This window comes from Ictalurus furcatus, chromosome 23 (genome assembly GCF_023375685.1).
Source record: "Ictalurus furcatus strain D&B chromosome 23, Billie_1.0, whole genome shotgun sequence".
NCBI classification, from domain to species: domain Eukaryota; kingdom Metazoa; phylum Chordata; class Actinopteri; order Siluriformes; family Ictaluridae; genus Ictalurus; species Ictalurus furcatus.
In genome coordinates this window covers 18830413-18844510 of record NC_071277.1, presented here as the reverse complement: position 1 = coordinate 18844510, position 14098 = coordinate 18830413, and the positions used below count along the sequence as shown (strand labels likewise).

Genomic DNA, 14098 nt, shown 5'->3' with positions numbered 1-14098 from the left:
GAACGCACGAACGCTCGAGCCAGCCGCTCACACAAGCATGCTAACAAAAACCGACAGGGTTAGAGTGTGAAAGTGTGCAAAATGATTTTGGCTTAGACAGTTGAAGAATGTCGCAGAATTACAGTAAGATAAAAGGATAAAGTGCTTTTTTTTAAAATAAATAAATAAATAAATAAGATAAAGTGCTTTTACCTGAATGGGAGCCATAGATTGAGGTGAGAAGAGGAGAATCAGGAGAAGAACCATCGTAGATGTCCACCACGTCATTGGAGGTGGTTTGAAAGAACATGAACTGGCCAAAAAGCACTACGAACAACAAAGAGATATACTTCGCATGACTACATCGTTAATACGGAGGCATCGTAGTCTGCTAGCAGCGTACTGTACCATAATAATGGTGGCCTAAATGTCTCTGAAAGTCTTAACAAGGCGTCCTGAAGGAAATAAACACCTATAAGGGCGTGACCCGCAATCTCGTCTTCACCCAATATCTTAGTTAGACGCTCCCCAGATAATTATAGCTTATCAAATCTGTCCTAGATGGCACGACCATGTCCAAGCCGAGCTCTCGACACATCCCCTAACGAGGAATTTGAGTCCTGGAGAGGAAAAGAAATCCAATAAATTCTTATTGTGAGTGTGAAAGGACCTGTAAAGAGAGAGGAATCGATAGTTAATGCAGTGTTTGGACTGTTTGGCTCAGACACGGAGTAAGGACATTGTGCCTCGGGGCGACCCGGCGTAAATTAGACAGGCGACAAAGCAACGACACGCTGTTACAGTCCAGGTGAGAAAAACTGCAGCATGTGTTTTGTCATTGGATTTGAGTTATTATATAGATTTGCTTCACATTTAGACGATGTAAATAAGCTAGGCCGAGTCCCAGGGAGCAGATGACTCAGCAATGTTTAGCAGTTAAATATCACCTCTGGATAGAACTTTAACAGTCGAGTACTTTACCGTACTCGAGTTGCATGTTAAGAGATCTGTACTGTATCTAAGCGTAATTTTACATTCATATAAAGATGGGCTTTTTAAAAAATTTTTTTTTTTTTTTACTCCTTATAGCTTTCATATCGAACTTTCATATAAACACTTGTTTCAAATCTCAAAAATGTTTCTTTTGCTTGGCATTTCTGCTTCTGTGCATCTTTACTCTATTGAAACCTCCAATCAATTCCAATCTGTTACTACACAGACACCACAAACCGTAATCTTTGCGCAGGAAAAGAGCTATTCTCTCTTGCTACGCTAAATTAAAGAAGAAGAAAAAAAACTGAACACTTGAAATTCGTTGTGATGAACTGAATAAATAAATAAATAAATAAATGTACATAAAATATAAACAAGTATATACCGTATATATATATAGCTATATTTACAATGATATAACTATATATAACTATGTATATATATAGTATATGTGTATAAACATATAATGTATGTACACACACACAATACCGTGCATAAGTTTTAGCCACCCTATTTTTTAGTGCAAACTTTGTTCTAGTTATTTTATTTTATGACTTCAACATTATCGAGTCTGTACGAAAAAAAAATGTTTTGATGAATAATTTGTTTAAAAAAAAAAACAGTTAAAATGAATACATTTTTCCTTTTATTTCTTTTTTTTTTAATTCAAAGTATGGACCGTTTTTCATTTTCACATCATTACAGTTTTGACTAAGTACGGTCAATTATTAAAAAAAATAAATAAATTATATATATATATATATATATATATATATATATATATATATATATATACTTATGATATATTACTCTTATATACTTATAAGAGTATATAATATTATAATAATAATTATAATAATATAATAATATATATATAATATATTATAAGTTTGTTGTACAGGAGGGGTTGTATAAAAATGGTGCATAGTCAATGTACTGAGCTGATAATTCAGTATGCATACTGTACACTCACAGAAGCATTTAACTAAAAAAAAAAATTCAATAAATACAGAACTGACAGCCAGTGTAAACAAGTCCGGCACCAGCAAATGACGAATCCCTAAATCCGTCTGTCACGAAAACACACACGGTTCCATTGTAATATCACGTTCTTCCCTTTCCTACCATGTGTCTCATAACCTAGCGTGTCCTCCGTAATAAATCGCACCTATACCGTACAACATACTCTATAACATGAATACATTCCATTATAAAAGTGCTCTTTTAGACCACACATTGTGCTCAGATATTCTTTATTATCATCAAACAAACACCTCCCTCTACCTCTAATCGCTTCAATTCCCTGAGTCAATAACAAAGCTAGCACAGGAGTGTATGACCTCTAATATTAATATGTATTCACGACACGACAGATCTTCTTCCCCTGGGTGGTGTGGCTGCAAAAGCATGTGCAGAGAAAATAATAAAGCCGTTTTGTCAGTAAAGAAGTAAGCATTAAGAATTCCGGGCTTGATTAAGGCTGACATGGCGTGCCTTTGTTCCCCCCCCCAAAAAAGAGCGAGGGAGACGATGTTGACTCGGTGGGAACGAAATAAACCTGCCGCCTGTGACAATTCAATTGTGCACATCGTAGAAGCAGGAGAATGGAGTATAATTATGAGCAAAAACACTTATTTCTATAATCTATTGAATAAAGGGGTTCCTAAATGGGTTATGGGGTTGAGCGGGTTCCCATTTTCTACTCCGTTAACCCTAATGATTTAACCCTAACATTTTGAACACTTCCCATCAATCCAGTATTCATAACGCATTATACGTGCATTTCCAACACATATACCAGACATAACAGAATATGATATCCAACACAGACCGATATAAATGCTCATAGTTGCACGCGAGTATATAATATACAGGTATACGAGTATATAAAACACGCCCTGTGCCTACAGTGTTCTTTGGAAAAGATGGGTAGCAAGACCCGTAATAAGACATCATACATATTAATATAATTATCCACGGAAATGCGTTACAGATTACAGCCAGCTTTATTATGCATTGTGAATTGTTAACATGATGCATTGTAAGTAGTTTTCATAACATATTATATTAATATATCAAGCCTGACCTGGGACACGGTGCATTATGAGATTATATAACGGCAATATAATGTCTCATAAGCACTGCTTATAGTAGTTTATAAATGCATTAAAAGCAATGCTAAGCATTATAAATAATGCTAATGTAATGTTTATTGCTTATAATGATGTGTGTAATGACATTATGAACAGCACCCCGAAGCGTGCGTTATTATATTATATAGAGTCTAGAATGTTCTTATGAACAAATATTATAAAACATTATGACTTTTGCTTTGTAAAGTGTTATATATATATATACACAGTATGTAACCTCAATCTGAGGAAATTACACAGCATTGTAAGGTTTCACGCATGCTATATAACTTGTTATAACATGCTTATGATGCATTATGAATAGAGGATGCATTCAAAAGTGCTGCCAAAATCTCAAATAAAAAAATTATGTTTCTTGGTTCGGTTTGTGTAATGAAACGAACTCTTTCAGAATTTTACCGAGACCCAAAAAAGAACAACTAAAAATCATCAAACAAAACAAAATGGAGATTTTCATGCTCTGACTTTCATCTCGTCTTCTGTGTGGATATTTAAAGAGATGCTGCTACGAAGGAAGGTAGATGGGGTGTTTTACTTTTTTTTTTTTTTTTTTTTTTTTAAAAAAGGTACACTGCTGTAAAATATACGGAGATGTGTTAATGGGACTTCCTTTTCTAAGTGAACAGAACAGGAGGCTTGTAAAACAGAGGGCTGGCTACATTAACTCTCAATGTTGCGAGGAAATAGTGTCAGATGATGGAAGGGTGACCTCTCCTTCTTCCTTAACAAGAAGGTCAGGGCTCATTAAGCTTCAGAGAGGATCTACTGTAACAGTGCGTTATCATCTTGGGTTATCATCACCTGTGAAAGGATCTCAGGACCAACATTTTTTCTTTGTTCTTTTTACCTCCGAACAGCTGAGTGGAATTGATGGCGCTTCTACACGTATTATATGTATGAAATATATAACCGTATATAATACTTTCATAAGTATTGTGCAAAAGTCTTAGGCACCTTATTTTTTAAGTACAAACTTTGTAGTTTATTTATTTTAAGACAAAAAATATATATATTTTTTTAGATTTTCCAGAACAAAATGAAATGTTACAGAAAAAAAAAGTGTGAATGTCAGTAAAAAAAGCAGCACATTACATACGAGACCGCTTTTCCGACAACCCCCCCCCAAAAAAACAACAACAACAACAACAACAACAACAATGAAGGTTGCTGAGTTTTGCTGCAAAAATAAGAAGCAAGTGCGACAGTCAAAGTCTCCAGAAGAACCGTTAGCTAATTTCCTTATTATATAACTGCAAAAACTGTACCCAAGACTTTTTATTTATTTTTTTTAGTATAAAACAAATAGTCGTCACATCAAATATTGACTTTATTTCATTTATTACTGTTTACTCCTCTTTATAGTATTTATTTTAAATGTACTGTAGAAACATCTTTGATCTAGAGCATTCCTCTGCATGTGACTAAGACTTCTGCACAGTACGTATACAATATTATTATATTTTAATATATAATTTATTGTCTGATAGTCTCGGTATTATGAACATGAATAATATTCCTCGACGTGTTAATAATGATAATGAGTCTTTATTGGTCACGTATACATCACAGCACAGTGAGATTCTTTTTTTTTTTGCATACCCCAGCATGTTAGGAAGTTGGGGTCAGAGCACAGGGTCAGCCATGATACAGCGCCCCCTGGAACAGAGAGGATTAAGGGCCTTGCTCAAGGGCCCAACAGTGGCAGCTTGGCAGTGCTGGGGCTTGAACCCCCAACCTTCTGATCAGTAACCCACAGCCTTAACGACCAATCCACCACTGCCCCCTTATCTACATTATTTCTTACATATCAATCTTAGTCAAAATATTAAATCTCATACCGAGCATTCATGTCAAACTTTGCGTCAGAATGTTAATATTCGACGTATAGAAGGTGATGCAAATGAGGAAGTGTCTTTTATTTCCTGTGAGAACGAGTTGACTTTATCATCTCGGCTCAATTCGGTCCATAAGAAGCAAATGTTTTGACGTTTCTATGTTAACAAGCGATTATGGAAACGTGTTTGAGAAATATGATATTATTAGTTTCTCGTAACGTATGGAACACGACCAGTTCTTCATAACTCTGTGTCTTGGATGCTATTGTGTAGAAAGCAAGGCTTTATGTAAGAGATAACGTGTTCCAGTATCAGGAAATAACAGACGAGTACACCACAATGCCAAGCGGAGTCCATCATTTTCTAATAACAGCTGCCCTTATCTCACTTACACCACGGCTATTTACCAGAGGGTTTAACAGAATCGTCTTAAAATAGCAAACACATTGTGTTATTTAGCTAACTTTCTATTCGCCTGCTTCATTTTCATCCACTGTAGCCAATATACAGTATAAAACTTTTCCCAGTCAGTTTTCACATTGTTTTCTTTTATTTTATTTGATTTTTTTTTACAAATGTTCCTTTAGCAACATGACGGCAAAGCAATAGTGAAGCTTTATAACAGGGTGCATAATATGAGCATTGATTTTAAACCCTTACTATATTTTTTGACCACTGCGTCTGAGAATTACTTCAAAAATATTCATGCGAGTCTGCTTAAGGTGGGGAAATAAATTCTTAGTTAAAAGCAAGGGGTGAAAATGTGTTTTAAAAGTTCTCAGAGAACCGTGAGGCGAGGTGAAGAAGTTAACGCTAGGAGTAAATCGTACACACGAAGTCGCATCGGAACCACACCCAGTGATTGTTATGTTATGAATGACTAAGGGAATTTGGCTTATGTGTTACCACATATTTATACCCCTGTGAAACAGGAAGTCATGCGTGAACAAAATTGTAAAATATCAATGGGAATATACTTCAACGATATTTTTCTCATATGAATTCTTGGGGGTGGTAATAATATAATTGGTGCACACCTATATTTCACAACGATATATAAAATAAACCTGTGTTGTGTTTGCAATTGTTTGATATCCATGAGAGCAGAGTATTTTTGTGAATTTTTTGAACAAAGGATCAAACAACAAAGACAATTTTTTCACAGCGTTCTTTGCTCATATTGACCAAGGGTGCCAATATTAATGCTGGTGTGCTGTTTTTAATAATGAAACAAACAAAAAAAAATGTAATCCTTGGTAAATTGCTGTGGTATTAAAATATAAAACATCAGGAAATCATCGGCTTGGTCCGGCCCATTTACCCACCGGCGTCATATGTGCATTAGCCACGTAGCAGCAACATAATACCAATCTAATGCCAGAATCTTTAAGTCATGCTTTAGTGGTAAACACACGAATGCCGATCTATCAGAAATGAATTTTTCTTGGTATAGATATATATATATATATATATATATATATATATAGTGCCTTGCTTCAGCTAACCTTTCTGATTAGCATCTTGAAAGAAGTAAAATAAACAAGCAAAGAAATAAAAACAACAAGAAAAGCTGCATTCCTATAAGACTTTCTTGGCATTTGGAGTTTGCATGAGTGTCCACCCAGCCTGAGAAACAACATACAGGAGTAAAAAGAGAGAATAAAGACAAGCCACTCAGCATAAAAGGGACAAGTTGCTGAACGGACTCGTCTGCGAGAGGATTAAAGTCTTAAAAACACTAAGAAGGGATATCATGAGAATAAAATGAGGTGCATGCAGATTCCTCCGGAAAAAGGGATCAGTTTGAAGTTCAGCTGGATTTTCAGAAGAAACCGTGCAGAAACTGTCTTGGGTTTTAAACGCAGAAATAAGACATCAATCCAGAGAAGGACGTGCAGTCCAAAAAGAATCACATGATGATTATTCAGGATTGTCTAACAAATGTGTGCGCGCATGTCTGAGCTGTAAAGGTAGCGGTGAAGAACAGAGGAAGTGACTTGTCTCTGCAGCGTCACATGTTCCTCACGCCAGGCGTGCTGCGGGCGGTACGTGTGAGCCCTGAGGCCTTTTTTTGCTCCAGAAACATTGATGAAAAAGAGAAAAAGAAAACACAAATAAAGCTATGTAGGAAATAAAGTTAAGCACTCATAGTAAAAAGTTACAGAGCAGGTTATGCCAGTTAATAATGTATATAAAAAAAAGTAAGCTGTAAGTGTAGCAGATGAGTGCTCGGTCAGCTTATCCTTCAAACTGTGGGAACGTTTTCTTTACGGCACAGGGCAATGAATTAACAAAACAACTGGCATTGTATAATTTGAACAAACAAAATACTGGTTTCTCCAGCTGTAAAGATGAGTACTTTACACACATCTCGGATGTTTCTACTCGAGAAAAATCTCCAAAGCTTGGCGGCATGAACACCACGAGGTTCACGAATTCAATACTCTGAATAGGAATGACTCAGAACATCGCTAACTTAAGCGGGTGCGTAACCCGACTCTGAATACGAGGAACTTTCCCTACATAAACATTCACTAACTTTTGGACTTCATTTGCTGACTCTAAATACACCCGTGTGTTTAAACACCATGCTTCTGATGGTGGCCTTCATCATGTTAGTATGCAGCAGCACGTTCACCTTCTACAGCTCGGCTGTGAAAAGAGTGTGGATGTCTTATTAATTAGATCCATTTACAATCTGGTACAAGCCACTGGGATGGGCAGGGTGTGTGTGTGTGTGTGTGTGTGTGTGTGTGTATAGGAGGTTGGCTGTCCATCGCCTGGTGTGGGGTGATGAGTTTTTTTTTGTTTTTTTTAGGTCATTCTGCACTCAGAGAGATAGCCATCGATCTGGGGAGAGAGATAAAGAGAGAGAGAGCAAGAGTGAATCTGAGCAAGAGGGAGAGAGAAAGAGGGAGAGAGAGAGAGTAGAAGAGCAGAATAAAGCACGTGGGAGGATAAAAATTGGTTTCAAGGCTGCCGCGTGCCCACAGGCACTTTCAAGATGTTGCCAACATGCCACCACGAGCAGCGACGGCATCTCCCTCGTCACACTTGCTGGACCGCCGGAGGGAAAAGCCACTGCCAAGTTTCAAGGGTGTTAATTTAACACCAGAAATTTCGAGACAAAGCCAGCGGAGGTTAAAAGTGCTGTCAAGGCTAGCTGTCATATTAATGCCATCATTAGCATCGTAGCCTACAAGAGCACACTCTTTCTTGTTAACTGAGAAAACACAATACGCACTGACTTTCAGGCAAACGCACACGCAACGATGTTGCCAACAGGAGAAAAAAAACTGGATTTTACCACAAAAACCCAGCGGACTTTTTTTTTTTTTTTTTTTTTTGAAAGACGTGCGCCAAGCAAGACTGAAAAGAGAGAGAGAGAGCGAGGTGAAAGTCTGGCGTGTTAAAAATGGATCCTCCATTTTTACTGACCAAAGACCTTACAGTCCCACCCACTTATTTTCTATTGGCTCACAAGACGGAGGCTCGTGAATTCGCAGGTCAAATTTCAGCTAGATAAATTCAGAACAAAGTAAAAGTAACCGCTAACCGAACAAAATCCATATTTCACATCGCATGTCCTTTCCCCTTCAGTGAATCTTTTTCCCGTTCAGTCTGACCGCCGTTTTAGCTGAAAAAGCAGAAAAGCGTCGCTTCCTGGCCACGGCGTGGGCTCGGAATTCGCAAATGCTACGGTTAAAACATACTCTGGAGGCTTGATTGTTTTTAATACAAAATGTTTGTTTGGTAGAAATAACGTTCGTGTACCGGGGGCTGGCTGATACGCAGATATAATATCGATATCATGATAAACGAAGGTACAATAAACATTGCTGAGATACAAAATCTAATTTTAGAATTTAGACAAATTCTAAAATGTTTTTTTTTTTTTTTAATTAGTGATTTTTTCATGTTGAATAAATGCAGTGAATCTAAATTTTAATTGATAATCGACTACATACGTGTTAATAAATATATTATATAATTCAAATAAATAAAAGCATCACCAAAACACCAAAAAAAGTTGTTTTTTTTTTACTGTAACATTACTGTTTTGCAGGCAGTTTGTCAGAAAATATTTATTTATAATAATAATAATAATAATAATAATAAACTTTATTTTTATATAGCGCCTTTAAGGCACTTTAAGGCTCTCAAGGCCCTTTACACAATAAGAAAATACAAAGGAAAAAAAATACACAGATTAAAAACATCTCTAATATGTGCATTAATATGTTTGTTTGTTTGTTAGTTAAAAGAGCTCTCGTGAGATGATCTTATATACTGTATTCTATATTGTAGAAATCTCTTGTAGTATCCTACCTTGTATATAAGGCGTAAATATCATTTAAGCCTGATATAAGAATTCGGAAGCTATGAGCGATGGATCTGAGGGATTTCTTCCCCTAAAACAAAGCCTATATATTCACGGCCGCCAGAAGCTTAGGGATTACTCTCGCTATTCTACGTTTATTTGCAGTGCATTGCTAAATACATTTCTCTTTGAGCAAGAAAATCCTTCCGGACATACACCGAGCTCGGCTCAGAGCCGGCAAATATCGAAGACAGAGAAAACAAGCTTTAGTGTTAACTTCTCTCTTTTTTTGTTGTTGTTGTTGTTGTTGTTAAAAAGTGTGAGAAAGAGATAAAAATTGCGAGCTGGTGCCTGAGGGCGAGGGACAGAGAGTACGGGATCAAGAGAGGAGAGAGATAGGCAGATTGAAGAGTGATAGGAGGAGAGACGAGGTCATGAGGGGGAAAGAAACGGAATATAAAATTCCCTGCACAGGCCGTTTCCAGGAAGCGTCAAGCTTCACTCCCGAACGAGATCAAAATGACTTATTAAATTATTATTATTATTATTATTATTATTGTTGTTGTTGTTTTTTACATATATATGAAACAATTCCAGACTTTTGACCTGTGAAATGTTAGATGCTTGAAGATATATATATATATATATATGTATATATATATGTATATATATATATATGTATATATATGCTAACATATATGTATACATATATGTATATATATATATATATACACACACACACACACATATTATATATATATATATATATATATATATGTGATAGTAACATGATGATTTTTTAAACTTATTTTGTATTAATAAATACTTATTTTTATTAATACAAGGATAGACGTTAATCCTTTTATTGTTTAAAAAATATATACATTTTCCTTTGATAATTGAAGCACCAGAGAACAGCACTATTTGGATGCATAGCATGCCATCGTGCAGGAGTATCTGTACACGAGGAGTTGATCTCGCAGGAGATTATTTTCAGACCGGCATTTTCCACAATCTTCTCAGCACTTGAACCACAAAGGTACGGGCTAATTACAGTAACACTGCTCCGGTTCTATGAAATTGTGCTTTTCATCTCCATATTTGACAATAACAACCCTTTTCCCATCAAACTCGAAACAGGAAGTCGCATGACACCACGGTTTAGCTGAAGCGAACCCCAGACCACCATTTTCAAGAGGATTACGCATCTGTTCTCTAGTTCGTTCCTGGACTTGAAAACATCTCTCGCATTTCACCAAACGCTCCTCACTTAAAAACAAAGCAAAAAAAAAAAAAAAACAGACGTGTGAAAACAACCTTAAGTTTCTTAAGTAAAGGGATATAATAACATAGCATCCTCTTAGGATTAGACAGCCTTTTTTCATTAAGCGTTATTATCTTTTTGACAGGGTGAACGGGATATTTCCCAACACTCGTTTACTTTTAAAGAGACGTGGATTAAAAAAATATATATATATAATTAAAAAATAACTTTTTCCCTAATGAAAAGTTGTGTTGCATTTATTCAATTTTTTTTTTTTTTTTGTTAAAGCAATCTGTCACCTTGACAGCAATTAATATTGAGGAAATCACTTGGGCTATGAGCGATTAAGTGCGCAATTAAATGATAAACTCGTCTAAAGTGACTCCGTGATGGGTTTGGAGAGTGACTCAGAGGAAATGCCATCCAGCGCTTGCTCTAATAATAAGCAACTTGAACACGTGACTCACGTGGCTCACGCTCGCCCGTGTATTCATGTGCATTCTATGCCAGGTTATATGGGAAACTTCCATATGGTTCCATGATGCACAGCAATCACACGCATGTCTAATTGATCTGTTCAGCTCTGCTTGAGTTATGAAGCTTTCGGCTCACACGCGGTCAGTGAAACGTTCCTGAGGCTGGAACGTATGATGAGTGAGAGGGTATAAGCGTAGGATGGATTGCAGCAGCTTCTAGCTGTGTTCGCAGTAGTACACCTACACTATATAAATGTATAAAATATGAGAACTTTGAGACTACGGATGGAAAGAATTTCTGCACGGTAGTTTTCTTTTCCCATGTACAAAGCCAATACAGCCAGCTCCCCTGCATTTTTAAGCACATTCGATGTATTTTAATAACACGACCTTCAGCATGGTCGACAGTAAGTACACTTTTATACATTTAGACTTTTCCTTACCACTTATACTGTACTATGCTGTTAGTTTGGGGGGGGTTTATTGTTCAAATTTTTTTAGTCGACATAAAAAAAAACAAGCACATTCATTTAAGCAATAATAGTTTGTTTGATTTTGCTTTTGGGGTTTTTATTTTTAATATCAGCTGCTGGGAAAGCACAATTATATGTATTACGGATAACACACACACATATATATATATATATATATATATATATATATATATATATATATATATATATACGCATAATCTAAGACTTATAAAAGGACAGCTAAAAGGACTTTTATTTTTTCACTTTTTTTGCTCTTTAAATACAGCGTTGGCTGTTGGTCTGCCGTCTTGTTTACCGTTCAGTCTCTCCTCACAAGTATGAGCATTAAAAGACGTTAAAAGACGAAAACCGGGTCAACATTAGTAGTGTCTGCCATTTCATGTCAAAAAGCAGCTAAGCCGCTAGCAGAAGACTGGAGTGACCGTTAGCTAGCCATATACACAACTCATTTCCAAAAACGATTACATACAATAAAACAGAACTTCATTTGTCGTATTTACAAATGACACCAGGCTCTCAGCGAGTCTTCCTGTTTACGTTTGAGATGTTAGTCATGTTCGTTACTGTTCCTGTGATCGGCGGTTAGTTACGAGGCTCCGCCCCTTCGAGAGGTACACGGATCATAATAAAGATAAGCCAGTGGGCGGGACATACGAAGAGCGAAGAACGCGCTGTCCAATAAACATAGCTTTGTTTTTTTTTTTTTCTGTGCGAAACACACCCGTCCAGTCTCCGTTCACTCAAACGTGTTGTTTTGGTCATTTATTTAATATTGAGACTTACAATCTCATTATTTTGTACTATTATGTTTATTATTTCAACTTTATAACTTTATTTTTATAAATTTTAATGGATTATTTAATTTCTTAATAACTATTTATTTGAACACGTTTCATTATTTCAACTTATAAACTTCTTGTTTTTTTTTGTTTTTTACATAATACCTTTGTTTGACATTTTATCTCATAAATTTACTCATTATTATACATACTACCCCGATATTTGAACTTTATAGCTTTTATTTTGACGTATTATCTTGTTATTTGTGACGTAACTCCTTCGATTTTTTATTTCATATTACCTCGTGATATCTACTTATATTTTAATTTAAACCTTTGAACATGCTATTTTGACATAACTTCTTTGTTGAACTTTTTTTTTTTTTTTTTTTTTAAACATTTTATCTGAATTTCAACTTAACTTTTTATATCGAAATGATTTGGAAACGAAAACACACGTGGCAATGTAAACAAAAATATAACGATGCAGCAGTGCATTGTGCCGTAGCGTTGTGAGCCGCTATGCGTGCTGAAAGGCATGACAGGCAGCTCTGGGTACGAGATGGGAATATGCGACAAAAAAAATACTCATTTTTCTGAGTGAAAATCGTATGAATTTAACCAAAAATGCAGCAGAAAAGCAGCATGAGGAAGAGAATTAGCGTGGATCCATCACACAATTCCAAAATAGAAAGAACCCACTGGGCCTGACACATTGCCTTTTACTTTAGCATCATCAAACAAACCGCTGCCAAACTCAAATAGCTTGAAGTTTTTCAATTATGTGTTTGCTCTTGCTTTTTATTTAACTTCGCAACGACGCTCCACTTGATCCCAGTAAATGCGAGTTCTTCAGAGTGTGAAATAAAAAAGAGTATTACACTGTCTGCTCGTGTGAGTGATGGAGGTCTCTTGTACGAGCGCACGGGTTTGAGCTTCTGCCACGTATTCACGTACACGTATAAGAAACAGTAACACGGTGAAGACTCTTACCGAACTCGCCCGGCACCGAGATCTCGTAGAGGCACGTCTGACCTCTGGTGTAGTTGCGAGGGTAGTTAGGCGACAACACGGTGCCCTCTGACCCCGTCGACCTGCTTCCACAAGGCGCTGTGGGGGTAAATATTCAACATATTACTACAGATGTTAGGCCTTGAGATGAATGTCGCCCTATCATCACAGAGATCAGGTTGGCACACATATACAACACTCACTATCATTGTCTGAACTAAAACGAACAGCTATACACATCAGTAAAGCGGTAAAAAAAATAAAAGGTAAAGTAAATACATCAACCTATAACAATACTACACTTTTAAAGGCTTAAACTCCTTATATAAATATATATATATATAAAACGTAACTTCTTGACAGATGTCTAGAGGAACTTCGCACTTAAACTATGTTTTACAATGCGACATACGGCATAAATAAATGAGACACGGCTCTCTGACGGCTCCTAAAAGCCAGCGTGGTCATTAATCACTCAAGGCCACACGGTCCAGCTCGACTTGTTTGTGAGAGGAACTGAATTATGGCAGGCCTTGTTAACAGTGTCCAGTCATATTTCAACTGTCTGTCTGCGACTACAGACATGCCGGGGTGATTATATCAGACAGACAGCTCGAAAATAATCGCAAAAAATGCCACTAATACAATCTCCAGACATGGCGTATTCGCCATGAAAAATCCGTTTCAACTGATTTGTAATCTAGTGTCATATAAGGCAAGTGTCTGGATTAAACATGTATACTGTAACAGAGAAGGGAGGGGGGGTAAACATTAAGGTCGATATTGTTATAGG

The 14098-nt window shown here is 36.5% G+C and overlaps 1 protein-coding gene across 1 annotated transcript in view; it reads right to left on the bottom strand.

Moving 5' to 3' along the window:
* Positions 1-14098, bottom strand: part of csmd3a (CUB and Sushi multiple domains 3a) — a 345806-nt gene that overhangs the window by 94468 nt on the left and 237240 nt on the right. Inside the window, exons 32-33 of the mRNA XM_053610949.1 lie at positions 13288-13404; positions 193-306 (exon numbers count right to left, since the gene is read on the bottom strand). Of these exons, the coding sequence (XP_053466924.1) occupies positions 193-306; positions 13288-13404 (231 nt within the window). The remainder of the gene's footprint in view (positions 1-192; positions 307-13287; positions 13405-14098) is intronic.